Source organism: Vanellus vanellus (assembly GCF_965231255.1).
Source record: "Vanellus vanellus genome assembly, chromosome: 5".
In the NCBI taxonomy this organism is placed as follows: domain Eukaryota; kingdom Metazoa; phylum Chordata; class Aves; order Charadriiformes; family Charadriidae; genus Vanellus; species Vanellus vanellus.
In genome coordinates, this window is record NC_138910.1 from 42,422,393 (window position 1) to 42,449,730 (window position 27,338).

The window sequence follows — 27,338 nt, forward strand, 5'->3', positions numbered from 1 at the left end:
TCAGGACAGGTGGGTCATCACAGGCTTCTGCAAGGCACCAAAGGGAGAAACCTCAGCTCACTGATGTGCCCACACCACCCTGAGCTACCTCTGCTGACCCAGGTGACGAGGCCAGCATGCTCCCTGTCCCCTCCAGCTACCATTGCATGGAGCAAGGACCTGCCCCATCCCACGGGCCATGTGGACAGTGGGAATTCAAAAAAGTACATCTTGTTTGGTCCCCCCACTCTGGGGCATCCCAGACCTCAGGGGGTGATGCTCATATATGCCTGCCCTCATCAGCTGGCATGGTGAGACCAACGCTGAGAGCCTGGGGCTCCACGGGGTCAATGGGAGTATGGGGAGGGACAGGTGTCTCTGCACACACCCAGGGAGTCAGGTCCCATGTGGAGCCCAGGCCAGTCACCCTCTCGAGTAGCTGGCTTCATACCGCAAAGAGCCGCTCCACTTTCCTGTTCTTTCCATTGGGGTTTCTCTGTGTCAGGGAGCCACGGTAAACAGAGTTGCGGTCGAAGGAGTCATCAAGACCTGTCATGAAAGAAGAGAGATGGGCAGCAGGTCCTCATCCACCTTGCTAGAAGTTTCAGTTACCCACCAAGCCATTTGGGTTTTACTATCCCCCGCTTACTGTGATTTTGGTTGCATGACTGCACTTCTCTCTCCAGGACGGTGGTGGGAAGCCCTTTGACAACAGGCAGGCAAAAGATGCTGCTAATCATGTTTTCCAGAGCACCATGTGAGCTTGGGTCAGCCTGCCAGGGGTCAACTGCCAAGACCTCTGTTCTGGAAACCTCCATAGTACAGCAAAAGCCTAGACTGTGAGGACCTCTCACGCCCAAAGGATTCGACCCTCTCTTGATCTACCAAGTCATCTCTCCTTCTCTCCCATCAACCTCCGCTAGCTGAACCTTTGCAGGTCCAGCTTTGCAAGTCATTGGCATGTGGGGAGGGTGGTCAGGAGATCAAGTCACCCTATCACCCAGCCCAGGCAGGGGGAATTAGTCTCGCTTGGTGACATCTGTCCTGATTGCACATGCCTCTATCTCCTTGCGGGGCTGACGTGTCCCCTGGGCTGCCTTTATCTGCCTGCCCTTCACAGGAAGGAGAGCAGATGATTCCTCCTCAGCACAAGAAGGGCCCTTTCCACCTACCAGCCTCACCTTGGGAAAAGGCACTGTTAATTGTCTTCACGCACAGGGGAAATGCGATTCTTTCTCTGCATTAAATGATCTCTTTCCCCCTTCCCTCCCTTCATCTTCCATTATCTGAAAGGAGAGCCATTCTTTCTGCCTGTCAGCTTATGAGGCAAGATAAGAGAGAAATAGAAAAGTAATTTCCTAATGGGTCTTGCTGATACCGGTCAGGATGAAACGTTTCCAGTGATTGCCCCTTGCCACACAAGCTGCTGTGCCAAGTTTCAGGTCACGTCTAATTTGAAGCACTCCCAAGCTGCCATTTGTCATAGCTTGGCTGTGGAGGGCCTCTTGCCCGCCACCAGAGGGCAGTGGCCGAGGCAGGTGCCCAACAAGGTCAAGGATACCTTCCCCAAGATGGCCAAGCAAGGAAGAAATTGCTATCAGAAGAGATGATGGTCTTAGGCAAGGCTTTGAGGTCTACCACCCAACAGGTTGCCACAAATGAAGTAATGCAGATGTCTCCCTGAACTCTGGGGTGGCAGGAGCCCAAGCTGCAGAGAAAGTCCTGGTTCTTGGCGGACAGAGCCAACTCAGCCTGAACTCTGCTCTCCCATCACTGTCCCCAATCCTGCCAGCTGCCTCCTCCTTTCTAAGTTACCCACCACAGAAGAGGTTTCCCCTGAGGCTGTCCTAACAGGAGGCCACGAGCACAGGGAAGGGGACCCACAATGCAGACACACAAGTGGATGCAGAAAGAGAGAGGACTGAGTGTCCTCCAAAGCCCAGCCCATCCACCCACATGTCTCCACCTCCCTCCGACAGCGCCACGGTCCTTACTGGTGATTTCGAAGGGACTGTTGAACTTCCTCCTGAACCCCTGAAGTCCGGGCATCGCCTGCAAGAGAAGGGGAGCAGCCTGCTGTAGGGAAGGGGATGGGAGGACGGAGGTCCCCTCTGAGGCCACCACTTCAAAAGCAGCTCCCTGGAGGCCCTGGTTGTCCCCAGGCTTAATACTGTGCCACGTGCACAGCCAAAAGGTACACTAGCCCACACAGTTTAAACATATACTCACTTTAACGTCATCTGAAGACTCCCGTGGACTGCTGCTGGCAGGACCTGGAGAGCGGAGGCAGGCAGCCTGCGGGCAGAGGAAGGACAGAGGTTTCTCTGGGGGTGCAGAGGAGGCAGATGACTCGGTCTGCCTTTCTTTGCATTTTCACCTCGTTTGTTTAACCTGGACTGATCCTAAGGTGAGCAGAAGAGGCAGTGTACTGCCATGGTAGCAACTCTGCCCGATGGATTGTGATTACGCAAATCAGTATGGGAACACAGGAGCTGAGTCCAGACTGTGATGTATGTAGCAGCCCTGCGTGCCCTTCTGGCAGCCCCAGGAAGAGCACCAGTGCCCAAATACAAAATCCTCCCTTGATGCATGTAAGGAATCAGCATTGTCCCCCATCCTCAGTAAGACATTCACTCTTAGAGCCTTAGGGCAGAGTACCAGGCAGCAGAGAAGGAGCTGGGCACAGCTCAGCGTGCCAGGCAGTCCTTCTCAGCACCCAGGGACAGCAGAAATGACTCGGGGGGTGCACATGTATCTTGGGGCTGGGACCTCTCATACCCATCGTCCTCCATGCTCACCTGCCCGCTCGACTTCTTCCTCGCCTTTTCCACGGACTTCACTGTCAGCCCTGCAGCCGACAGAGCCGCAATTCGAGATTCGATGTCTGATATCTTTAGAGGGAGGAAAAAAAACATACAGATGGAGGCCGAAGGATCACCAGCTTTGTTTGCCATCACTGGCCAGGGGTCTGGGCAAAGCAGCTCTCAGAGCCAAGCCCTCACCTCGCTCTCTGCCTGTTGCACCTGAGCAGCTGTGGAGGCGACTTTGTCCTCCAGCTCTGACAGCTCCGAGTCAGTAGTGCCGCTGTGCTGAGCCCCTTCCTCAAGTTCCTTCAGTGTCTTCTCAAGCTGGTAGGTCTTCCCAGCAGTCAGGTACACCTGAAACACAAGAAAAAAAACCAACCACATTGCAGAATTAATCTCCCTGGAGTCCTCTCCTGGTGTGACTGCAGCCCCAGACGCAGCAGCTCCCGCCACTATTTTATGACTGCTGCCTTGCCTTGCAGCACAGACAGTACCAGTCAGCTCTGACAGGGCTTTTCGTCTCATTTCCTCCCTTCCCCAGGCTTTTTGAGAGCAATTACCAGTGGGGTGAAGTGGCAAAAGGCTCAATGAGAACACAGGAAGGACCAAAACTCAGTGACCTGCTTGAGTAGCATCGGCAGCTTCGTGCCGTGTGCTCAGAGGGGAGGCAGGTACCTGCAAACAACTGCAGGCTGCCGTGTCCCGTGGAGGCAGCAAGCTGGGAAGGAGATAGACTGACCCGCCAAATCTGCTCAGTCTGTGTTGCTGGGTTGCCTGGGAGTAGGGTCAGGATTTGGGAATTTGGCCCTGGGCAGTTAACCAACATGACCCCTGCAAAAGGCAGCTTTGTCCAGGAACTGCTCTGGATACACAGGAATGATCCCAGCCGAGAGTTCCAGCAAACACTTGTGCAAATGGAGCCCAGTGCAGCAGTGGAGTGAACATGGAAGTGCTGACTGGGGATGCACGGTAGCTATGGGAAGCAACAGGTTACTTTTGCCATCTAGATAAGAAGTATAAAAGCACCTACCCCAATAAAACCACTGGGTTTACTGTCAGTTGCCTCCTCCTGGGCTACTACAAGGATGTGAGTCCAAGCAAGGCAATTTGCGATGTTGGTATGCAATCACATAAGGTGATCAGATGGGTTGTGGCCACTGTTTTGCTGAATGATCCCCAAATCTTGGTACTACTAATGCAATTCTGGCTTCTCCAGCTCTCACCACTTTTCCTGGGCTGGATATTGCATGAAGCTGCCTGGCATGAGCCCCCTGCATGCACTGAAGTACCGAGCATACACCCAAATCACAGCAACAAGCCCCACCATCCCGTAAGTCCTACTGATCGCAGTGCAAACCCCAAGGCTGTAACTGACTGCAAACATTTGCGGGTGCTATCCATGAAGCCACTCAACCTGTGAGTCACAGGGACGCAATTTGTTGTTGGGCTGTCAAACTCTCCCAGTGCCCTCTGAGGCTGGTGGCATCCCTCAGAGAGCAGAGCGGTGAGCCAGCTGTGACTCAGCCAGGGCCCCGGAGGGAACAGCAGGATGAGCACGCAGCTCCCGGGGCCATCATCTACCCACTGCCTCGCCCCTGCCCCACTGCTGACGGCAGCAGCACTAAGCCTGAAGTTCGCATCCTTCCCAGTCCCATCCCCTCTCCTGGGAGAGGGGGAACCTCAAAACCTTCATCCAGCCACCCCTCTTTCCCGGGGATGCTGCATTTGGCAGGAAAACAGCCAGGTGGTGCAGTTTCTGGGCACAGTCTACTCCCGGCAGCTCCCTGCTTTTATGTATGAGCTTTCCCTGATGAGAGATGAGCCACAGAGAGTGTTATAAAAACCTGCTCCCCATCACAGGACATTTCTGACAATGAAACCTGACCACCCAGATGGAGATACGACTCTTTGCCCCATCTTTGAACTGTTTCTTTGCAGCTTGGTAAATGGCACTGCGGATACAATCCATTTCCCACGGGGAATCGATTCATACAGGTTTACAGTAGCTAAAAAAATTGTCGGTGCTTCACACAGTCACACAAACCCAGCAGGGGATTATGCTCTAGATGTAAACTTGTCACCTGCACAAGCCTATCAGCCCCAGGCACAAGTCAGCCTTAGCGAACAGATAGGTCACGTTATCCTCGTTCGTAAAAGCCTTGATGAAACACAGTGCGGGAGAGAAGTGGGACAAAAGCTTTCACTGCAGCTGGAGCACAGGACTGCTGAGGTCCAGCAAAGCAATGCTACAGCAAGCTGGGGACCACGCTTGTCCTCTTTCCCAGGCGCTCACCCAGAGGGAACTGGGGACCAAGGCAAGGGAAGCCACAAGACACAGCATCTGCACTTGCTGTTGTGCCATTTCCCTTGTAAGACAGCCCTGGCCACTGTCAGCCAAGACCAGACTCTTTAATCCTTCTGTGGTGCCATCCCTTTAATGCTGAACTACCCACTAACAAGAAATTTTGGGGGATTTCCTCTGAATTCCCACCCCCCCAATGCCCTCCCTGCTTGCAGAAAGCTCTCGTGAACCTTACGTTTTCTTCAAGCTCACGGTATGCTTCGGCCACCTCTTTCCCGTCTCCCAGGCTGGGAAGCTGCCCTGCGGGGGGGGCACAGCCGCCGTTGCACTGGCTTTCTCCATGCAACGACTCACACACCGCTTTCTCCGTGGCGTTTATGGCTCTCAGTACTTTGGCTGTGATTTCGCTCAAAGCCTGAGCCGATGACCTCTGCAAATGCCCAGCACAGCCAAAGCGGAGGGTGAGAGGGGGGAAAAAAATAAGGACGTTATTTTAACGTGGTGTACAAAACAACGCAAGTCAGGGGTGAAAGGGGCATCAGACCTTCAGGAGCTGGAGAAAGATGGAGAAATGATAATTAAAGCGCTTACGCTGTTCCTGAAGGGCTCTCCACCGGAGATGGATGCGTGGCTAAAGCAGAGCTTTGATCTCAGCCCATGCTTTCTGGAGGATGGCTGTGACAAAAGAAGTCATTTCAAAAGGCTTGGAAAAGAGGTTATCAAGGGATGTGTTTCTTGCTGGAAGCGGTGCCATCGGAGCTGTCTGACAGCAGCAGCACCTGGCCACCTGAAAGCCACTCAGTTCCTCGGCAGTTAAGGTCTAATTGCAGCATATTGCTTTACACTTCAGCAGGCCTGAGCATGGATGCAAATAACTCCTTAAGTTTGTGGCAAAAAAAAATTATAAATCCAACCCATAAAATTATTGTATTGCCACACTGCCAGAACTTGGGACTAATGTCCCCTTCCCACCCCAAGGAGCACTGATGGCAATAACGCTTGTAAGTGCTGCCTTTCACTTAATAAGGCACTAAGCCCATGTAAAAATAGATTGAAGAAACTCATCGTCTCTCTCTCAACTGATAGTTCCCTAGAAACCAAGGAGATGGGGGTGATGTATGCACTGGCGACAAACAGTTGTGTTTACAACTGCATGTATTTCCAGGCAAGCAGAGAACCAGCTAACTCAGTCCAGCTGATATTTTTATCTTTTTATGGTGCCTTCATGGTACAGCAGAGTTCTTTCACATTTTCCATTAAGAGTGTGGGATTTTATTGCCATGTTCCCTAGTGAGAAGACTTCCTCCTGTCTGGAGAGGAGACTCACGTGAAAACAAACTCAGAATCATGCTCACTCCAACCCTGGATCTGATCTAAGTATGAGGAAAGTTGCTGTTAAAAAAATCCACACAGACACCAAAGCCTTTAACCAACGGTGGTCCATCTACACACCACTGCAGGCATTTCTAACTCAATACTGCAAGAAGGTATTTGACACTTTGAGTGTTAGTGCAATGCAAAAGGCTAAATTTTTCTTCACTTCTCAGGTTCAGTTTTGCTTGGTTGTGGTTTTGAGTTGTTGCAACCCAGCTGGGTCTCTCTTTGCTTAGGAGCTGCCGTACAGCTCCTGTGTTACCTGCCTGCACGACCCCGCTGAGAAACAATAACTATGCTTATATCCTCCCTGCTTCATACCTGGGTTTTGGTCAAAGAAAGTATCAAATCTAGAGAATCCAGGCTTCATTTTACGAGAATCAAGATGCTTACACCGATACCCCACTAACATCTTGTTCCTCAGTGCAGGTCAGGGTTTGAGCCTGTCTGCTGCAGATCAGACACAGGAATTAAGTTACCTTGGCTTGGTGAGTTACCACTTATCCGCTGTGCTGCAATTAGCTGGAAATGGTTACAAAGAAGATGCACATCATTCAACCCATGAGTAGTAGTTAAGTCTGGCTGCAACAATCATATAAAAGCAGCTTTTAGGAAAGAGGAGGCAGTAAAGGAGTCTTTTGGTAATGATGCAGCACACCGCTGATCGAATGGCAGTAAGAGCACAGCAAATGGTACCCAAAACCATGAGGGAAGCTGTCCTGGGAACAGTCGCTTGCTCTAATCCTGACATTTTACATAGAGCCGTGCAGAGACTTGTACCTGAGACAGACTCACTGAAGGCACCACGCAGACTCACTAAATGTGTACATGCAGCCACACTCTCCAAGCCCAGCAGCAGCCTTGTGAGGCTGAGGACAAAAAGAACATTAAGGAGAGGCTTCGTGGCACCACGAAAGTTTCCGCAGCCTTGGATGAAAGGAGCTTTGGCAAGAGAGGAGAGGGGCAGCACAACCCCCGCTTGCTCCCTTCACCGCGCTCGCCAGATGCAGGTGTGTCAGAGCCAACGCACGTGTACCCCATGCATTGCCAAGGCAGAAGGGAGGAGATGAACAAATAAGCCATTAGAGACCCAACAAGGAACGCTGACCTCTCCGTTTTGTGCTAATGGACTGTCTCAGGAGGCTACACGCAACTGGAGAGACACAAGTTTTCCCTTTCTTTGATGTGTGTCTGAGTCACCTGGGCTGTCATTGGCTGCTCGTCCCCAGGACTGTCACCCAGCCCTACCACCTGTCAGGCGAGGTGAGGGGGAAGCGGTCCAGTGCCTCTGTCTGCTCTCGCTCTCCAGCCAGGGAAGTGACTCCCCTGCAAGGCCACACACAAACGAATGCCTTTCTATCCCTGCTGTGGGGATACACGGGGGAAAAGTAGATCTCCAAAATGCACCCAGCAGGCAGGGGGCTAAATCAGAGCTGCGCTGGGCCATGGGGGTGAGGGACCCTCTGGGGTGATGGGAACAGGGCTGCATGGATGCTGTGAACCCTCCTCCTCTCCCTGACCCACGTCCCCATGGATGACCCACCACTGAGTAGGGGACAGGAGCCAGCACAGTGCTGTAAGTACAGGAGGTGCTGAACTAGCAGAGTGAAAGCAGGACCAGGGATTTTGGGAGTCCCTTGCTTAGCAGGGGAGCACTGACAGGTCTGGATGAGACATTTCAGGCTGTAGCAGGTGTCTGATAAAGGCTGCCAGTACTAAATCATCACTGAGCTCTTGTCCTACCCCAGGACTCTCTTCTCCCTAATGACATCCAGATCCTGAGACAACTCTTCTAAGCAGATGTGGAGGTTGTGTACCTCTCCATGACTTGCAGGCTACTGGGAGAGCCTACAAGGAGAGAGGTCCAGATCCCACATCCTGGGACTTCCCTATCCCTTGACACCCCATTTAAGCAGACAGCCGAGTCAGACAGCCCTGGGAGGCATCGAGGTGGAGGTGTGGGACAGAACAAGAGATGCATTACCATGATGTAAGCTATAAGCCATTGAGCACAGAAGGAACTGCAGATGGAGCTGAGAACAGTATGGGTGGGAGGACGCAGATTACCTTTCGAGCATCTCTGGCCAGGTCATCACTGGAGCAACCAATCTCTGGTTTCTTTGCTCTCTTTTCTTCATGCTCCTCTTCTTCAGAAGAGATTTCTTTGTCACTGATATTGCTGGCTAACTCCTCCAGCTTTCTCTTCAACTCCTCCTCCTCGGCATCGGGATCAAGTTGGGGCTCTGGGGCTGGAGACTGAAAGAGCAGAAGGAGGGAGTGGTGTAAGAGTCCCCTGTGGTGGACAGGTCCAGACACACTAACCAAGACTGGCCAGTGGAGGACCTTGAGGAGTGCTCCAGAGATGGACTTCACAAAGGGGACATTGAGACCCCTCTCCACACCCATTTTCACAAGAGGTGGTCAGACTGCCTAGAGAAGCAGCAGAGCCCAGTGAGCTGCACTCCAGCTCCATGCTGAGGAATACAAACTCTTGATCTAAAGAATCTGCCATCCATTTTCCCCACATGCAGAATTTCTTTGTTTTTCCCTGTGGGAAATTGTGTTTTCCCCCTCCTTAAAAAAGTGTGCATCAGAGATTTGGGGCCAAAAATCACTGCATTTTCATTAAGAACCACAGTGGCTCTGAGAGCAGAATTCACAGCAACCCAAAGACACAGTCCATCAGGCTAAGGGAAGCAGCCTCATGAACTACCGCTCCTCAAGGTAGCTTTCGTAGCGTCTAGGTAATCTTCCTTGCGATGAGAAAACATGCAACAAATTTTCCTGTAGGATAGATGGCATATTTCCACCTGGCCCTCTTATTAGGTACAATTCATGTTACCTGGAGAAGCATCCTTTAAACTCCCAGGTGCTGGAAGGGATCCCCAGAAGTTACTGAACTCACTGTCCCTTGTGTTAAGAAGGGAATACAATTATTTGTGTCATACCTTATGGGTTTTTGTCTAAGCTGTTCTTCACAACCTTGAACAATGGCATCCGCAGCAGGCAATCTTTCTCCCAGGCAACCTATTCCCGGGCTCTGTTATCCTTTCTGCTAGAAAACTTTGCTTAATAGTTAACCTCAGCCTGTCCCGCAGCAGTTTAGACCCGTTGCCTCTACTCTGATCTGCCCTAACCATAAGAATAAAGCATGGGAACCTGCAAACGTGCACATCTCCTACTCCCTTGGTCAGATTTACTGACAGAAACACTGAATGATTACAAACATGGCCATCCCCATTACAAATTTTAGAAAAAAGAAGAAATTGCATTGTTTCATCTACGCCTAAGGGACTTCTCTGTAATTATCACTGTCCATTCTACCAAGCCATCAGCCGCCAGAGCAGCTCATGTTGATGGGTTCACATGAAGGAAAAGAAGGTTACCTAGTCTAAAATTAGAAACCCCAAATCAATGTTAAGCGACCTAAGTATTCACAGATTCTACATTGCTGTCCATCTCTAACTTAATTTAGCTGTTTTCTTCCAAGCTTGATGGCATGGTAAGACAAGGGCAACTCAAAAGAGAGACAGAAATCCCTCTTGACTCAGATCTCATATTCACAATAACCAGATCATTTCCCCATAGGTACTAATTGATTGTCCCATGATTTCAAATGAGCCGTCACAGTTCTGCAGATGTACCAACACCCTCTTAAAAATACTCTTGAAATTAGCTTTTCATAGAATATTAAATTGGAACACAATATTCCTTGCGCAGAAGGGGCAAGGAAGGCACTAGCTTGCACGAGGGCCCATATGCACGGGTGAAACTTGTTTCTGTTTCTGTCCTGCTAAGCACTGTTTTCGAAAGCACGCCATCACCTGAAACTAGAGAAGAGCCTCCAAGGCCAAAACGGAGGATTAAAATCTAAAAACCTGAGTCATTTTGTCTAGCTGGCTTTCTGCCTGCAATGCTGGCTGTTTCAGAGCAGCCCCTCCAATGACAAAGGGAAGGGACCAGCACAGCCCATGCTCTCTCCCTGCAGAAAGGGTGCCCGGCTTTGCCTGGTTACCTCATCAGAGCGCACCAGGATTTTTTCCTCCAAGCGGTTCAGCATGCGTTCAATTGCTGACATGCGTTTGCTGAGCTCATGAATCTAGAGAAAAGGAGAAAGAAAGAGAAAAGGAGTAGAGAACAGACCAGCCACCGCTGCCAGGGCAGTGAGAAAACAGTGCAACCACCAGAAGAAAGCAAGCAGCAAGGCACTGCCACCATGGGCTAGGTTAAAAGACATCAAAAAATAATGTCTTAAAAAAAATGGCCCTGGATACCCTGAAGAGCTCCAGGGGGTGCACGGCCACTCCTTGAATCTGGAAAACTCAAAGCGATGCTGAGTACTCAGTACAGCGCAATTCCCACCAAAGCAGCATCGGTAGCTTTGATGCAGTGAACATAAAACCACATCACTGGACCCGTTGTGTCCCTTGTCCAGACAAAAGCATCAGGCTGTAACAAAGCCATCTATCTTGCCATCATTCACATGCTGTCCCAAATTCAAGTCAGCAGCAGTATTCTCTCACTACTAACATGTTTTGCAAGCAGCTACTGCCCCATCGCCCCCCCTGCTAATACAGCACTGGAAAGGAAGAGGGAAGAAAGGAAGAATTTCCCATTAAAAAGTCCAGATAGGAAAACTAAAATTGAGTCTTTTCCACAACACACTTTGAAATTTTCTGACTTCTCCATGCACTGATTTGCCTAGATGCTTGCCCCTCCTTTCTCCCTTACTTCCAACTGAAAAAGGGAAGGGAAGGGAAGGGAAGGGAAGGGAAGGGAAGGGAAGGGAAGGGAAGGGAAGGGAAGGGAAGGGAAGGGAAGGGAAGGGAAGGGAAGGGAAGGGAAGGGAAGGGAAGGGAAGGGAAGGGAAGGGAAGGGAAGGGAAGGGAAGGGAAGGGAAGGGAAGGGAAGGGAAGGGAAGGGAAGGGAAGGGAAGGGAAGGGAAGGGAAGGGAAGGGAAGGGAAGGGAAGGGAAGGGAAGGGAAGGGAAGGGAAGGGAAGGGAAGGGAAGGGAATATAAAAGAGAAGTTGCTTTCTATGCTCAAGAGCCAAGACAAACTTTTGTGGTTAAATCACTGAAAACATAAAAGGAAGCTTTTTTTTTTCTTTTAGAGATGGACGTTTTACTTTCTTAAAAAAAAAAAAAGTTTTTCTCCTTTGATCCAAACAAATAAAACACAAATGATGAGAAATATTGCCCATTTTATACAGATAAAATGCTATCTCTCACATCACTTCAGTTCTGAGTGGCTGCCTCCCATTCAAAGGGGAATGAGCAGCAAATGCAGTAAGTAAATGCACTAACAGAGATGCGAGGGCTTGGCTTTGTTTTTATAACATTTCCATCCTCTCACTTAGTTTTTGTGCTTCCTGGTGTTTAATTAATTAGATCCTCACAACAGCTTGGAGAGATTGCATCTGCTTAAGGGAAGATGAATATAAAAACCTGACACTTCTGAGAGCAGAGTGCTGTAATTACTGTCCTGAACTGAATGCATCTTTAAGCAGCATTAAACACACAGGCAGGAAGCAATCCAGTCCATCTCTAAGTGGTTTCTCCACACTGTTTAAGGCTTGACTCTTGCATCGCTCCTGGTGACAACGAGAAGTCTGTGATGGGCCATCAGCTTCAGAGGAAGAGATGGTGACGAGCTGAGCACTCGGCACCACTGTGACACCATAACACAGAGGTTCAGAGAGGTCAGAGCATAATGCACAGTTCACTGTTGATGGGCTACAAGGATAGGAGGCGAAGACCTTGGTTTCGTTCTTCTTCCCAAGCAAGGCTGGTTTTAATGCACGGTGGTCTCCCCGTTAGGGTGCATCCCCATCAGGGGCTGGACTGCTCTGCAGTGCTCTCCACAAGACAAAGGCTAGCAAATGCTGCTCTGTATTAAAACATTTAAAGTGAAGAAACTTAAACCACAGCCCATAAGGAGGACATCAGTTAGGGTAAACTGTCACTTGCTCCTGGGGAGGTAAGACAGGTTACTCTAGCAGAGGTGCTGCCTCCAGCCTCTCAAATACCCAAGACTTCTAACAGAAGCTTTATGTAAAGAAGAGAAACCAGATGGCATCGAAGCTTCAGGAATCCAGAATCACTGAGCTCCCTTGAGGTACAGCAGAACAGCTTTTGTGGAGAAACTTCATAAATTGGTGCTATTCCCTGTGGCTTGGTCCTGTTCCTACCTGGCTTCTAAAGACCTAAAGGCCAAGACCTGCACAGTTACCAATTCAGGGCTTCTTTTCATATCTCATCAGGTTTAAGAGCTTTTTTTAATAGAGTTTTTTTTTTTTCTTCTAAATTTTGTTCTAGCACTTTCAGCTCCTGGAGTCACAGGGCTAGGGAACAGCCTCCACTTTTTTTATACTGGAAAAGTTGTTCCTTATGTTTGGGACTGAACAGTGTATTTTCTCCAGAATTACAGCAAAAGCGATTTTCAGATCAAACGTATTTTGACAAACTTGCACCTAAGGCAGTTTTAGGAAACAGGGTTTTCATCTGTGGGGTCAAAGTGGTGCAAGGCAAAGAGCTGAGCTCTCCAACTCCTAAAACCTTCAGATGCCAACAAGGTGTCTACCAGGAAAACATTGCTTTAGAAGCCAGGTTATGGGATTCAAAACAGGGTTAGCAAACATGTTTCTGGACCCTACACCCCACAGGCCAACATCTTCAATCGCCAAAGGACACAGCCTCTGAGAAGTGCAGTGCCAGGGTGACCAGTCGTACTCAGCCATCCTTGCTGTGCCCTGGGATGATCCATGAGGGGCTGGGATACCCCAGAAGCCCTGATGATGGCTACATGACATACCCTGGAAGTTCCTGTAAGCAGCTCAAGAGCCATCGCTTTGCTGGTCAGGACAAGACTTTGCTGCTCACGGTCCCAAATCCTTTGCCCTCCTACCAGCCTCAGCCCCTCCATCTCCTCCAACCTCAGGATGAGAGGATGGACAACAGCCGGTTCTGAAACTCTTCCAGCTCTGCCAATACAACAGAGTTGGCTAGCACTGAAGTGGGTCCAGAGGAGGGCCACGAGGATGATCTAAGGGCTGGAGCACCTCTCCTATGAGGAGAGGCTGAAAGAGTTGGGGCTGTTCATCCTGGAGAAGAGAAGGCTCTGGGGACATCTTATTGCAGCCTTCCAGTACCTAAAGGGGGCCTACAGGAGAGCTGGGGAAGGACTTTTTACTAGGGCATGTAGTGATAAGACAAGGGGGAATGGTCTTAAACTGGAAGAGGGCAGGTTTAGATTAAACATTAGGAAGAAACTTTTCACTTTGAGGGTGGTAAGGCACTGGAACAGTTTGCCCAGAGAAGTTGTTGAGGCCCCATCCCTGGAGGTGTTTAAGGCCAGGCTGGATGTGGCCTTGGGCAACCTGGTCTAGTGGGAGGTGTCCCTGCCTATGGCAGGGGAGTTGGAACTTGATGATCTTCAAGGTCCCTTCCAACCTAAACCATTCTATGATTCTATGATTCTTGCCTTCTACCTTCTTTGGACTTGTACCTGGCCTCTCCTTGGCCAACAGCGACAATGTTGCACACGTGCATCATTCTGAAGTTAATGGTCCAGCAGAGAGCTGGGTCTCTTCCTGCTGGTTGAGGAGAAGGCTCTGCAGGAGGGTGGTTGCTAGCTGTAAACCCATCAGCAGCACAAAGGGCAGGAAGGATGAAGAGCTATTTAACCTAATGAACAATGTTGGCATAAGAGCAAATGGGGTTAAATTGGGAGTGAGAATATGTCTCGTAACCATTAGAGTGACAAGGCTCCACAGCAGCCTTCATACTGGTGTGATGGAGCAAACCGCAAGGCATGCTGGACTGCCCTGAAGCGAGAGCTTGCCTGGCTGATGAAGGAAGTCATCTGAAGCATTGGTGGGAATTTGGTCCCATTTCCCCACTGCAAAGCACAGTGCACATTTCATGCCTAACGTACCGTGGCCTCATTAAGGATAACCAGTCCAGGGTTCTTCCATTTACTGCTGACTGAAAAAGGAATGGCATTTACTAATTAAAATGTGCTGAGAGATATAAAAGGCAAAAGGAAGGTTTCCCTACACAGGCACATGAAGTGTGGTGCAGAGGGATGGTTCTGGTTACAAATCCCCTCAATGATTACCCAAAGAGGTCCAGGATGTGCAGAATTACCAGCTGTGAGCAGAAACAAGCAGCGGGCTCTCCCTGTGTGTCTGTGTAGTCAAACATCACCGTGAATTTTGCAGCTTGAGAGGTCTGATGGATGCTTTTTACTGTTCCCACCACCCACCATTTGCAAAGGTGGCATCAGGAACAGCAGGTCCTTGCTTGACAATTAAAACACAAGCTTGCAGCCTTTTTGACACCCTTCGCTAGACTGTCCCCCTATTAACATCATTCAGGAGACATACATGACAGGTCATCTCGACCCAGTCCTACCAGGGCAAGAACACTATACACTACAAAGGAAGAAAAGGATCTTGATGCTTGTTAAATATCCCTCTCCAAACCTTGATCTGATCATAAATCAATGGTGCATTCAATTGAAGAAAGCCTTTTTGGGGACACAGAAAACCATAGGTAACTTGCAGATTAATAAGGACAGGCTGGAAAATTAACAGCAATGAAGGCAGGGTTGTTACTGCGACAGCAGCATGGGCAGAGTAAAGCACCAGTGCCTGATTTTCTCTTTGCCACAGCTGTAAAAGTGGAAGGACTGGAAGGAGGAACTGAGAGAAGGAGCAGAGGGCTACAGAGTACTTCTGCATTATCCTAACAGTGCAGAGAAAAGTCTATTGTTCCTCACCTTAATGAATGAAGGAGACTTGAATGCACCTTCCCAGGTCTCTGCCCTGGTCTCAATTCACAACCACCTTGGCAGGTCCCTCACAACATGAAGGGCAGGACGTGGCCTGGGCATTCATCTTGTTGGTGCCACACAACCATGATGCGACACCTAGATGAGCCAGCTCCTAGGTCATCCCACAGTTGCTCTGGCAGTGCAAAATGGCTACACTCCCAGCTTTTTCAGTTCCTGAGCTGAAGAGGAAGAGGGATCTTGAGTCTACACAGATCTGGGATCCACCCTGCTCACTCTTGGACCCGTACATGGGAAGTATAGGCACCAAACTGCCCCTGCACAGAAAGGGCAATGGTTGTGTGGATACCTAGAGCACACCAGCTTTTCTGCTCATGCTCCACATCTATCCTGGCTGGGAGACTGATTACTGTGGTTGCACCCCAGTAACTGCTTTTCTTCTCCTCTCAACCAGATGGCACCATCCTGCACCTGACAGATAACAAGCACCACTTACGGCAAGAGAAGCTTGGCCACAGACTTGGTCTCAAAAGAAGTTTAACAGCTGTTTGGTACCTGATTCCCGGAGTGGCTGACATTATCCTGGGAGGAGGCTCTGCTCCGGCGTTTCGTGTGATGGGGTGGGTAGGTGGGGAACTGGGCTCCCTTCACATCCTCATCAGAGGTATCCATATCTGCAGAGTAACGGGACTGGGACTGCTGATTCCTGGGGCTGCCTTTGGAGAGAGAAGGCTTCAGCACAAAGGCACAAGAGATTCACACCCTTGAGTTCCTTCCTAGACATCGGTCCCATCCTTAAGACAAGCAAATAATGAGACACTTATCCAAATCACACTTTCTATCCTTTTGCAGGAGATGCTTCTGCAAGAGAGACTGAGGTTATGGATAGCTACTCTAGGCCAGGCTGCAGCTCCATCCACTATGGCCACAACAGCAGCTAGCTCATCAGGGTCCTGCACAACACCACTGAGATAATGGTGGGCACAGGGAGCATTGTCCTTGCTCTTGCATGCCCCAAACAGCCAGGCCACTCACCTAAAACTGCTATTGCCTTCCCAATTTTATTGGAGCCCAGGTTTAGACACCACCCTTCATGCATTATCCAAGTGCTGGAAGATGTTTAGCTCAGGCTAGAGAGGTACCAGTCTAGGATGGAACATTTAAAAGGCCATAAAGTCTCCTTTTTAAAGGAGAATTTCAAATGAGACAAAAACAATGAGAGAAAATGGAATTAACATGCCAGAGGGGCCTGCTGCTGTGTCATCCCAGTGGGAATTTAAACAGCTCACGGTAAGGTTTACCCAACGTTTCTGAGTGCCCTGAAAATGCAACCAAGCAGTTGGAGACTCAGAAGGATATATTCTACAGCTGCATGTGCACAAGCCACTATCCAGAGCCTCCTGGCTCTGCTATCACAGAAGGAAAAACAGAAGTAGTAAAAGGCAAATCCTACACCTCATTTGCTAGGGTATTTATAGACTCACGAAACCACAGATCTTGTAGCCTGCTGGTGCCCCTGCCCAGCTATAAGGATGCTACTAAGCAATTCCTAGTGCTTGCCTCCAGTTTTTGCCCAGTCTTACTCCGGTTCAAGTCCCTTTAATACTGCAAGCTTTCTGCACCCACACAATCCTTTGGCAAGGAGTTCAACTCATCCGTCACTGCCTGCAGGAGGAAACACATCATGTTGTTTCTAGTAGTGTCATTTGATTGTATCTAGTTTCTACCCTGGACAAGACCTCCAGATACGAAAGGGATGGACACCTTACGAAGAACCCCTCTGGCTTTGAGAATTCAGTTTGTTGGGAACAAGACCAGCCCATTACAAACAAGTAACTTCAGCTGATTCCTTCATAAGAAAAAAAAAAAATCACTTTTGCTGATGGATATTTTGTCTTGACACTCAAGCTTTTTAGTGGCTTTGAGGTTGTTCAAAAAATCAAAGGCATTTTCATATTGGTCAAAGTCTTCCAGCCACTTTTCCCGAAGATACAAGAGGAACCTGGCCAGAGACACCTACCAGGTTTTGCGTTTCTTTCCAGGCTTCTTCTCCGTGAATTGACGGTGAGCCGAACCTCTGTGCTGAAGTGCTGCTCCGGAGGGCTCACACCTGGTCCCTGTTCCTGCAAGATGTGGTGGAAGACCAGATCTGCCTCTGTGATCCTGGACTCCTTCTGGGAGGCATCGTCAGCTGAGTTGGGGAAATCTGTGAAGGACTGAGAAATAAGGATTGCTGCTGAGCAGTTGCCCACAAGGTCTCCCTGCCTCTCCTGATCTTCACTAACAGCTCCTAGCTTTATCCTCCAATACATGCGTGGATTGACCTTTTGTAATGCCAGTTCCTAATAATCCATTTTAAAGGCTTATTTATTTTGCTCATGAACCCTGGGCAATACTTCTCATCACTGCCAGGGGGCACTGTGAATTTTTACATGAACTAGGCACAAAGTCCCTGCAGCTAGGCCCCATAAAGCTCTAGTCTTTTAAAACACCGTACCCTGTCGCTTATTCAAACAGTAGCCACCTTCTGCCCCTCAGATAATCTGCAACTGATAAATCTAATTCGGCAGAGGCCAGCCTTCCCTAGGCTCACGTCAAATTCTCCTGCATAATGACGGGCTTAGATATCAAAAGAATGAATCTGCTTGGGTGAGCCCCAAATTCTTATCAATTTACATGTAATGATGTGAATTTTCTTTTTTTTTTAAAGCCTTTGCTACACATCTCAGCCCCCCTAGTTCTACCCGGGGGTACAGTTTAAAGTTTAAAGTTGCTTAATTTATTTAAAGTGAAATTTCAACAGGAAAGACAAACAGGAGCAGCCCAAAAAGCTTGATCTGAAGCATGTCAGGCTGGAAGACCTTTTGCCACATCCAGGGCAGCCCCGTCTGCATTGCTCCCTGGAGCTGGAAGCTGGGGATGGTTGACCCCAAGTCCTTGCTGGGATCACAAGGAGCAGCTCACTGCAGTCACTGGTGCTAGAGCTGCCTGGGGGTTCTGTTCCTGGTCAGGAGCTCCGGACACTATGACATACATAGTTTCCTATACAGAAATAACCAGTGTTCATGCGGGTTTTGTTCCCCCTGTGCTCTCCCCTCTGATTGATGGGGACCCCCACCCCTCAGGTGCTATCCCTGCAGTCATGCTGGCTCTGCAGGATTCATCTTCTCAATCTCAGAAGGGTAGTGTGTCCCTGACTAATTACATCCCCAGTGCCACCACATGGCAAAACCAGCCGCAATCTGGATGGGATGATGGGAGAGGAGTCTGGTTTCATTTTGCCACTTGAGTATTGAACCTCCAAATGCTCGCTGGAAATTAGGGTGTCCCAGAGCCTTGGGGCAACATAAGAAAACTGTTGTCTGCAGAGAGCCTCTTGCTACCTCATTTCACCACTCATCCTCATTTCAGTCCTACTTTTGACTCACCACAAGGCAAAGGACTTGAAATAGGGAAAGAGATAGCAAGCAGGGTTATGGGGATCGAGGATCAGCACCATCATATCTCAACACCAGCTGAAGGTAGCAGAGGTAACAAGGAGGAAGAAGAGAGGAAAGGTACCCCCCAGCACTCTCCCAATACCTGGAAAGCATCCGGGCTGCTGGCTGCTGGAGAGAGCTGCACAGACTGGCGGCGAGACTGAGCAGAGTACTCTGAGTCCAGTTCAAAATCAAAGGGATGGACAGACAGCAGGCGCTTTGTCTTGCGCATCTTAGTCAGCGTAGGAAGTGCAAGAAAGGAAAATTCACCATAAAACACAGTTGACCTTGAAGAAAGGGGGAGGGAGGGCCCTTGTCTCCTTAGTTTGCCTGAGTCTGCACAGCCTAAAGCAAGGCTCCTGCTATTTGCAGAGAAAATTTGAGTCCAACGTCCTGCTTGCATGGAGTCAGGTATATAGGACAGTGTGTGCTTATGCTGTAGTCAAGGAAGAGTGGGTTCCTGATTTCCACAGTCTCTGGATCAGGACTGTGGCCATGAGCAGACAGTGAGAAGCTTTCTTCTGGTTTATAAAGGCACTATGGGAAAGCTGAGCCAGGTTACAGCTCAGAGGGAGATCCAGAAGATGCTTTTGAGTCCTGAGGCACCTTCCCATCTTCAGAGAAGGGATGCTGTGTGCAGATCTCACTAGATATTTGGGAGGTCATCATCTGCCTTGGGGCAGGAGCAGCTTGGACAAGCCTCTAAGACTTCAGAAGCAGACCAAAATGAATTACCAAGCGTGTGAAATGCCGCACATACCTGTAGCTGCAGCCTGAGATGGTATGTGTGTAACAGCATGTAAGTAACCATACCAGCATTTCAAACACACCGTCAGATTTCACAGATGCTTCAAGGACAAATACACTTCCTATTAGGCTTCTAAATCTGCATGTCAATCCATACACACAGTCCCAGACAAAAAAAAAAAAACAAATAGGAGATAAATCAATGAACCCAGCTGTGCTTCGCTACTCTACCACATATCTATTCTTCTGGTAAAAAAAAACAGGTGGGTTCTCATACATGGGTAGGAGCCAGGACTTTTTTATTAATTAGGGACTTCTGTACTGTCAGGAGCGGGTCTTTTTTTCCAGAGGGCAAGTATCTGTGATTTTACTGGTTTGGTTGTTTCTATGTGAACTGGGAAAGGGACTTAGAGAAGGAAAACAAAGAGAAAGGCCCCCTTTTGAATGTGGCACAGAAAACCACCACCATCACCGCCACCACCACCCAAGGCAGGCCAGCAGCAGCTGAGGGCACAGAGTGAGGCAGGAGGGAACCCAGAACAAAATGCTTACTCTGCTGTAGCACTCTGCTTCAGCTCCACGAAGGACATCATCTTCGTCATCGCTGTCGTGCTCAATGCCACCGCTAGTGAGGAGCTGGCATTCACCTAGAGGGGAGACAATGGCATGCTGTGTATGGGCAGCTCCTGTACCCTGTTCTTGGCGGAGGTAAGTCCCCACCACGGTGGTCACACCAGTACACCTGTAGGTGAGGCTGTGCTTCTTATATGGGGTGAAAAGGTCCAGATTAGAAGATTAGAAATGCCTCCCACTTTTTTTTTCCTTTCTTTTTTTTAATTTTTTTTTTTTTTTTTTTTTTTTTTGCGCACTACTCTGTGGTCAGTAGGTTGCACAAGTAAAGGGAAGTGGTCAACAGATGGGAAACAGACAGGAGCATCTTAAGGTAACCCAGTGCTGCAGTTGGCACAAAGTGAACACTGTAGGGTAGAAGCTCTTTGGGGTGCAGTTCCCAGGCAGCACTGCAGACACCCACTCTTAGCACTTGATCTTGCAAAAGCTTGGCTGGCCTCTCATTGCTTCCCCTTCCAGCTGCGCAGCACCACAGATGTAGAAGTGACCACTGCAGGAAGATGAAGGACACCTGCACCACAGAAAGCACCCCGAGGTCTACCTGGGTGACTCCAGTGTCTGAAGGCACTACAGCTCAGCCCAACATGGCTCTGCCTCTGCTACACAGCCAGTTCCACTATCTATCAGTGACCCATTCCTTTCTGGGTCTCCATCTCTGTGCCTAGATCCCTGCCAAGCCCAGTGGTACACTGGGAACAGCACAAATGCCAGACTGAGTCCGAAGTCAAGGTAGGTAAAATGAGGTGCAGTGAATCCTTCCTGCAAGGGGTCCTAAGTAACACAACCTGAAGTCCTGGATTCAGTGGGTTCTGTGAGAATATGCCCAGCTTTAAGCGTATGGTGTAGGTGCACTGAGATGATGAGCATTTGCAAGCTTCAAGTTGAACATGTAACTAAGAGTCCTGTTGTATCCAAGCCTACCCTTGGAGACCCCAGGCATACCACAGTGCAAGAGATGAGCGTTACAGTCCACCTCCACTGCAGTGGAGAGATGTCCTCCCTGGTGCAGCCACACCAAATCATGCTGGAGTGCCCATAGCCAGGGGGTGTGAAGAGAAAAAGACATTGGAAACCTCTCTTGAACTGCAAGATGCATTCTGCAATTCTCTTTTTTACTTACTGTTAATGTCTGGCAGGCTGTAAACTCTGTCATGAAGACCTAAATGAAAAGAAAAATAGTGGGAAAAATAAGCAAGCACATTTTCTCCAGGTACCTCACAGAGAACAAGCCTCAGAGCTATGGTTAACTGGAGTTCTCATTCTCTAGCCATCACAAGGCACAATCATTGAAAAGGCTCTTTAGAGAGAACAAACCAGGCACTTAGAGATGGGACTTGACTTTTAAAAGTCAAAGAGCTTATTGCCACCGCTTCCACAGTCCTGATGCCACACTCCTGGGAGCGCAGCAGCAGAGGATGGCACAGACAACAGCAGATGGCCACGCAAAATGCAATGGTCTCACGTCATTCTGCTGTACCTCCTGCAACCAGATATATGTCCTAGGAGGAGATTCTTGCTTGCTCAAGGGTCAAGCCAATTCACTGGTGTTAATGAAGTAATAACAACAAAATCATCTCTTTTTGAAAAAGAGATCAGAATCTCAATTTAAAGAAGCCTAAAGCACTGTTATTCTCACGCTTGGTTTGGTTTTCTCTTGGATTGTCCTTTCTGTGTGGTCCGATGCATTTTCAGACTGAATGCTGCCTAAATTGTCCCTTGGTCCATTAATTTTATATTCAGTGCCACTACTCTCCACACTATTTCTGATATTTCTGCCATGAGTGGTCTGGATAAAAGAATGATTGGACCAGTTGAATCAGCTCATGGCTATGGTATTTGTGCAAACTTTTCTGTGGCTCCTCGAGATGGGAATAAAGCCCACATTGATTTTCCGAGGCAATAGGCAAAGCACTGCAGGAGCTGTATGGGTGCCAGCTAGCAGCTACCCAGTAAATAATACTGTATTAACAGCTTTCAGCATGTATTTATGGACTATTGGACCAGTCTCAGAAATACCAAAGATCCATAAACTCTGAAGAACATACCTATGATGACAGCTAACTCACTAATTTTGATACAGTTTTGTCAGTGCCAGAGGATCATCAGATTGGCTGTAAAAATCATTAGATCATGGGAAAAATGAGTGCTGGCTTTATCCAGCCAGCTGGATGTTTTGGACCTGCAGGTTAAACTTGGGTTAATTTCACAACTTCTCCCCTGTGACGAAAAGAGCCAAAAGAAAGAAAAACAAGAGCTGTAGCTCTTACATACTTACAGACTGCAGGACATGAGACTTTTAAAACTAAACACGAGATATTCTCAAGTGTGTGGTAAAACCTTAAACCTTAACAGAGGAAAAAAAGTCCACCAAGAACATCTGCTCTGCTGCTCCCAGTATGAATACACCGTTTTGAACTTCCACTTCCTCCCCAAAATGTTTTGCACAGTCTCGAAACCACATGGCACTCAGAGCAGCATCAATGCTGATGTTCCTCCCTTGGTGCACATCCCACCACGGTCCTGCACACCCTGTGCACAGCAGGGCAGGAGAAACCCCAGCACTCCTGCTCACCTAGAAATGTGGAGTTCACCGCTTGCCCCGGCTGAAGCCTGCCGTAGAGGGACTGCAGCACTTTGGCACTTCCGAACCTCTTAAAACGGGATCTCACATGTTCGTAGTACCATTCCAGAGAACCAATCTTCACGATCCTGGCCAAAGAGAGGATGCACATACACACGTCAGCCAGTCCAGCCAGGTTCGTCGTGACTGGACCCTCACGCAAAAACCGTCTCTTAACAAAAACACAGCCTGTTTTCTAACCAGCATAATTGGTTTCTAACCAGCGTACAGGGATGTTGAGTTTGGGTGGCTCTTCTTGAGCCTGAGCCCCAAGGCTCGCCTTACCCCTCGCCCTCCATCGCAGGAGCGGTACCTGGAGAGTCGGCAGGGATCACAGACCCAGCCTTGCTCCTTCTTGTTGTAGCGGCTGCAGTTCTTGCAGGTGTAGAAGTGACAGTCCAGGCACTGGCGCTTGCTGTTCAGCAGGAATTTGAAGGGCTGGAGGCAGTGGACGCAGTGGGTTTCATTGAGGTGGGACTGATTCGTCAGAAACTCTCTCTTGCTGCTCTCCTGGTCAATCTTGCATTTCAGCTCCCTGCAGAAAACATCCCCAAAACACAGAAACTTGGGTTTGTTAGCATTTCACTGCAAACTCTCGTGTGGCAAACCCCATCACGCTTCCATCATTTTAGGAACAATTTTCTAGGGAAGATACAGAGTCTCTCAGTTTGTGGAAGCAGCTGTAGGCCAAATCTAATAAATAACATATCACAAGTTAAATGAACTGAGCAAAGAAAGCGGCTCCAGATTCAGTGCAGGTTTACTGTACACTAGTATCTGCCACCATTAAATTTAGGATTAGATTTGGTTGTGCCAAAACCTGTCCCATTTAATTCACAGGGTATTGATCATAAGTCCCAGGAACCTTAAGGGAGTGACTCTTGAAGTCTGATCTGCATCCCAACCCAATACGATCTCTGAGCCTGAAGTCCAGCTGGGAATTAAAAGCTTTCTGGAATTCTCAGTTTAAAAAAAAAAAAGCAATCAAAGTAAAAAGGATTAAAAGGGGCTTTGGTCTAGTCCTTCAGTGCTAAATTCAGCAGACTCGTATTGAGAAGTGATGTGCAACGAGGCTATTCAGAGGACAGCAGCTGGAGGAAATGATCACAAGGGTTCCATGAAAGTGCGGCCAACACGAGTGCTTTCCAAGAGCACCTTCTTCTGGCAGCCCATCACTACAGGCTTCCTTTGCTATCCAGACCTGGCTGTTAGAGCAGGTTCCCACACAGGAAGGTGCCTGTGTGAGGCCGAACCCCCGGTGACAGCCAGGGACAGCCAAAACACCTGCCAAGCTGGCGGGGGCCTGCTGAGCTACCTAAAGGCTTTTTGTTTGTTCCCCGTGCTACACACTACCTCAGGTATGTTTGCCTTTTGGGCTATGGCTCAGAGGCAATGTTTGACTTGTAGGTAAGGTCCTAGAAGGTTGTTTTCTGTCTAGGCAGGGTTAGGAAGCTGCATTTTCCAGAGCAGAAGTCAACCTGGGCCAAAAAATCTCAAGTAATCGGGTTTGGAGGCTGCTTCAGGAACACAATGTGGATCACGAAGCTTCTGGTGATGCTTCTGGTGCCCCCTAGCCACCAGGGAGATGGGCTGACACCAGGGTGACCGCAGCAGGAGCCTTGCTGGCGTGGCAGTGTGGTACTAGGACATCCATGGGAGCAGTGATGTGGCTGGTGGTGGGAATGACATGAAAGTAAATCAAGCTAATCTCTGTTTAACCAAATCAGTTTGCACATTAGGGATCAGCTCTTGGTTTTTTTTTTTTGGCAGGAGACTTCTGTTACCAGCTTGCTGCTAGCACATGAGGCCGCACTCGCTCTTACACTGGAGCGACACAAACTTGCATTAACCGAGGATCTGGCACATGTAAAAATCGGTACAAAGACTCAACTGGGCACCTATGTTTTATATTCAGCTATTCAACCATCCTAGCAGTCTTTCTAATGTCCTAGTGCAAACGTTCAGCAGTAAATTTATATGTGGCTACTGAAAACAAACCCCCAAAGAGAAAATCCTTGGGTTGGGCTCAGTGCTCCTTTTCCACTCCTGTGCTAAGGCTGTTTCCAGCAGGATCTGATCTTTCATGGGACTGCTTTTTCTGGTTCCCAGAGAGTGGTCAGATTCCTTCACCTCCCCTCCCTTGCCCGCAAGACCTGCTGAAGGAAGGACAAGTCTCAGCCAAACCAGTTTAAAACCTGCAGGAACCACATGCCTCTTGTCTCCTCTTGCTGGCATGAGCACAAGCCAGCCCTTTCCCCACTCTGTTCATGGCAGAATAAATCAGTGGTGGTGGGATGACAAACTGCAGTGGGTTTGGTCCAACTGAACTCCAGGAGAGATGCAGGGAGCCGGCCCCCAAAAATGGGGTTGCTGGCAGGGGTGTTTATGTAAGGAAGCAAGGAGAGCCCCCAGAAAGTGGCCATTATGTAATTTCTTGGGCAATGCATTAATTACCCTCGCATGGTTGTGCAGTTTCTGGCCAGCTGAAGCCTTTGTCCATTGTTGGCAAATAGCTTCTGCCACAAAGAAAATGCAGAGAAGCAGCAGAAAGGGAAGAAAAAGACCAAGCTTGGGGGGAACATTTCTTCAAGGCTTGCAGGTTGAGACAAGCCCAGTGAATAGAAAAACAAATGAATAGAAAAGCAAAAGAGGATGGTCAGAGCACAGGGTGAATGGATGCAGGGTCTCCCATAACCTCGAGTCATGTCCCAGCTTGTTATAGGCAGAAAATGCTCATGTAGCTCCGTGTCCAGCATGCAGGAGCGTGGCAGACTTTCCCAGACTGGTGGTCTGGTCTATGCCAGGTATTACAGAAATATCTGATATATGGCCTTAACTGAGCCTGCAGAGAGAGGCAACCAAGCCTTGGTCCACGTATCATGCTCTACCCCTGAGACTCGGGCAGTGCCAGGCACCGCTGGGTTAAGGCCAGCCCTCCACGGGGCAGGATTAAACAACAAAATTTAAAAAAAAGGCATGACTGCTGGGACAGAGGGAAAGCTGCTTATGGAGACAGCAGCCAGGGTAGAAGCATCCTGAGACCTTCCCCCTGTTTTGCACCTCCCATACCATGGCACTCAATCTGGGAGCCTCCTGGGCATCACAGTGGACCCAGACAAGCCAGTCTGGCGCCAAGGTCAGGAATTCACCTCGCCCACTTCTTTGCTGCAGGGCACAGCAACGTGGCTCCCCGCTTCCTTCCTCCAGGCAGAGCTCAGATCCACCACAAGGGAGACATTCACCCTTTCCAGGGTGATAATTTTTTTAAACACCCTTCTCTGATCTCCATCCTGCGCTTCAGAGCTACCAGCAGAGGAAGGCAGTAGTTATGATACTGAATTATCTCTGCCTCCCACACAGGCTGTTTTTTCTTAGGCAAAAAAATAATCCAGAGGTTCAAAAATATAAGACTGAGAGCTTCTCGTGACTAATGGTGTAAACTGAGAGGCTCCCACAGCCTCGCATAGAAACCCACGATGGCAAGCTTTTGGGGGATGCTTCAACAGCTCAGATGCAGATACCCCAAATGAAGAAGGATGACTTCCACCCCTCACCTTTGCCTTTAGATCTGATAGAGGAACTAATGAGCTCCTGGTCCCGGGGCATTAGTGCGCCATCAGCACCAGCCCTGGCTCACAAAATTCAGAGCTAGGAGGGTACAAGGGCTCAGTGGGAGCGCAGCACTGTCCGAACCATTCTGGGAGCATGCCCATCCTGTCGGGATAATAAGGAGAACTTGGCCAGACCCTGAACAGGGACACTGTAGCCTCTTGGAATCAAGTTAAGAAGTTATTAAGTTCAATGCTTGACGTAGTTAACGAACAAGGCCTAAAATCCCACAATTTATGATGCTCAAAATTTAATCTAATCTGTCTGAACATTTTTTAAACAGCGCTTTTGTCAAATGTCCTGTTTATAAGGACTTAGAAGATACATCCATTTGCTGCTACAGTGATTTTCAATCTGTGGCTCCCTAAAACTTTCCCAGGACAGCATGGCCCCCCGTATAGCATATTTAAGGCGACTACAGCAGGTTTACTACTCCTCTCAGTTATTTTTCCAGGATCCTTCAGGAGTCTGCAGACTTCCAGCACCCGCTGAACCACTGAAACAAAAGCAAGGGAGCCAAATCCCATTCTTTGCTCCAAGGTAAAGTCTCCCTGTGAGAGCCACGCCAGCGTCAAGCCCCGCCAAGGCATTTCCTGAGCAGGGGCCAGATGTTTGTTCCCATAAACTGCCGTAGTGACATCGATATGCATCACCACCGATGGCACGGTGCCAGTTTGCACCTTTGCAGCCCCAACGCATCACCTTGCTGCTGATAACGTAATTTATTAACCATTATGTTTGATTTTCACAGCCAGGTCCTGGCTGTTCCTCCTCGCCCGCAGCCTCAATGCATTGCTTTATTCCTACAATACCATATGCAGCAGGATGTACAGGGATCTGCTGCTACGGCTTGTTTGCACCCAACCTCACGGACCAGAGAGCAGATACTCACTCCAGCCGTTCCTCCTCTTTTTTCCGCAGATCAAAGTCCCGTTGAACGACTTCCAAAACGTGCTTGGCCTCCTCATCGGTGAGCTTGGAGAGGTCCAGCTTCCTCCCCAT

General features: G+C 49.0%; 1 protein-coding gene across 1 annotated transcript; it reads right to left on the minus strand.

Annotated features, from left to right (window-relative positions):
- MLPH (melanophilin) lies at positions 1-27,338 on the minus strand (the record flags this gene model as incomplete). Its single annotated transcript, XM_082484457.1, has 17 exons — positions 1-27; positions 431-528; positions 1,974-2,031; positions 2,209-2,274; positions 2,778-2,870; positions 2,982-3,137; positions 5,321-5,515; positions 8,527-8,715; positions 10,475-10,558; positions 15,807-15,963; positions 17,268-17,467; positions 18,834-18,962; positions 20,030-20,124; positions 21,228-21,266; positions 22,680-22,816; positions 23,041-23,262; positions 27,229-27,338. The coding sequence occupies 17 exons, from the start codon at positions 27,336-27,338 to the stop codon at positions 1-3; spliced, it is 2,055 nt and encodes a 684-aa protein (XP_082340583.1).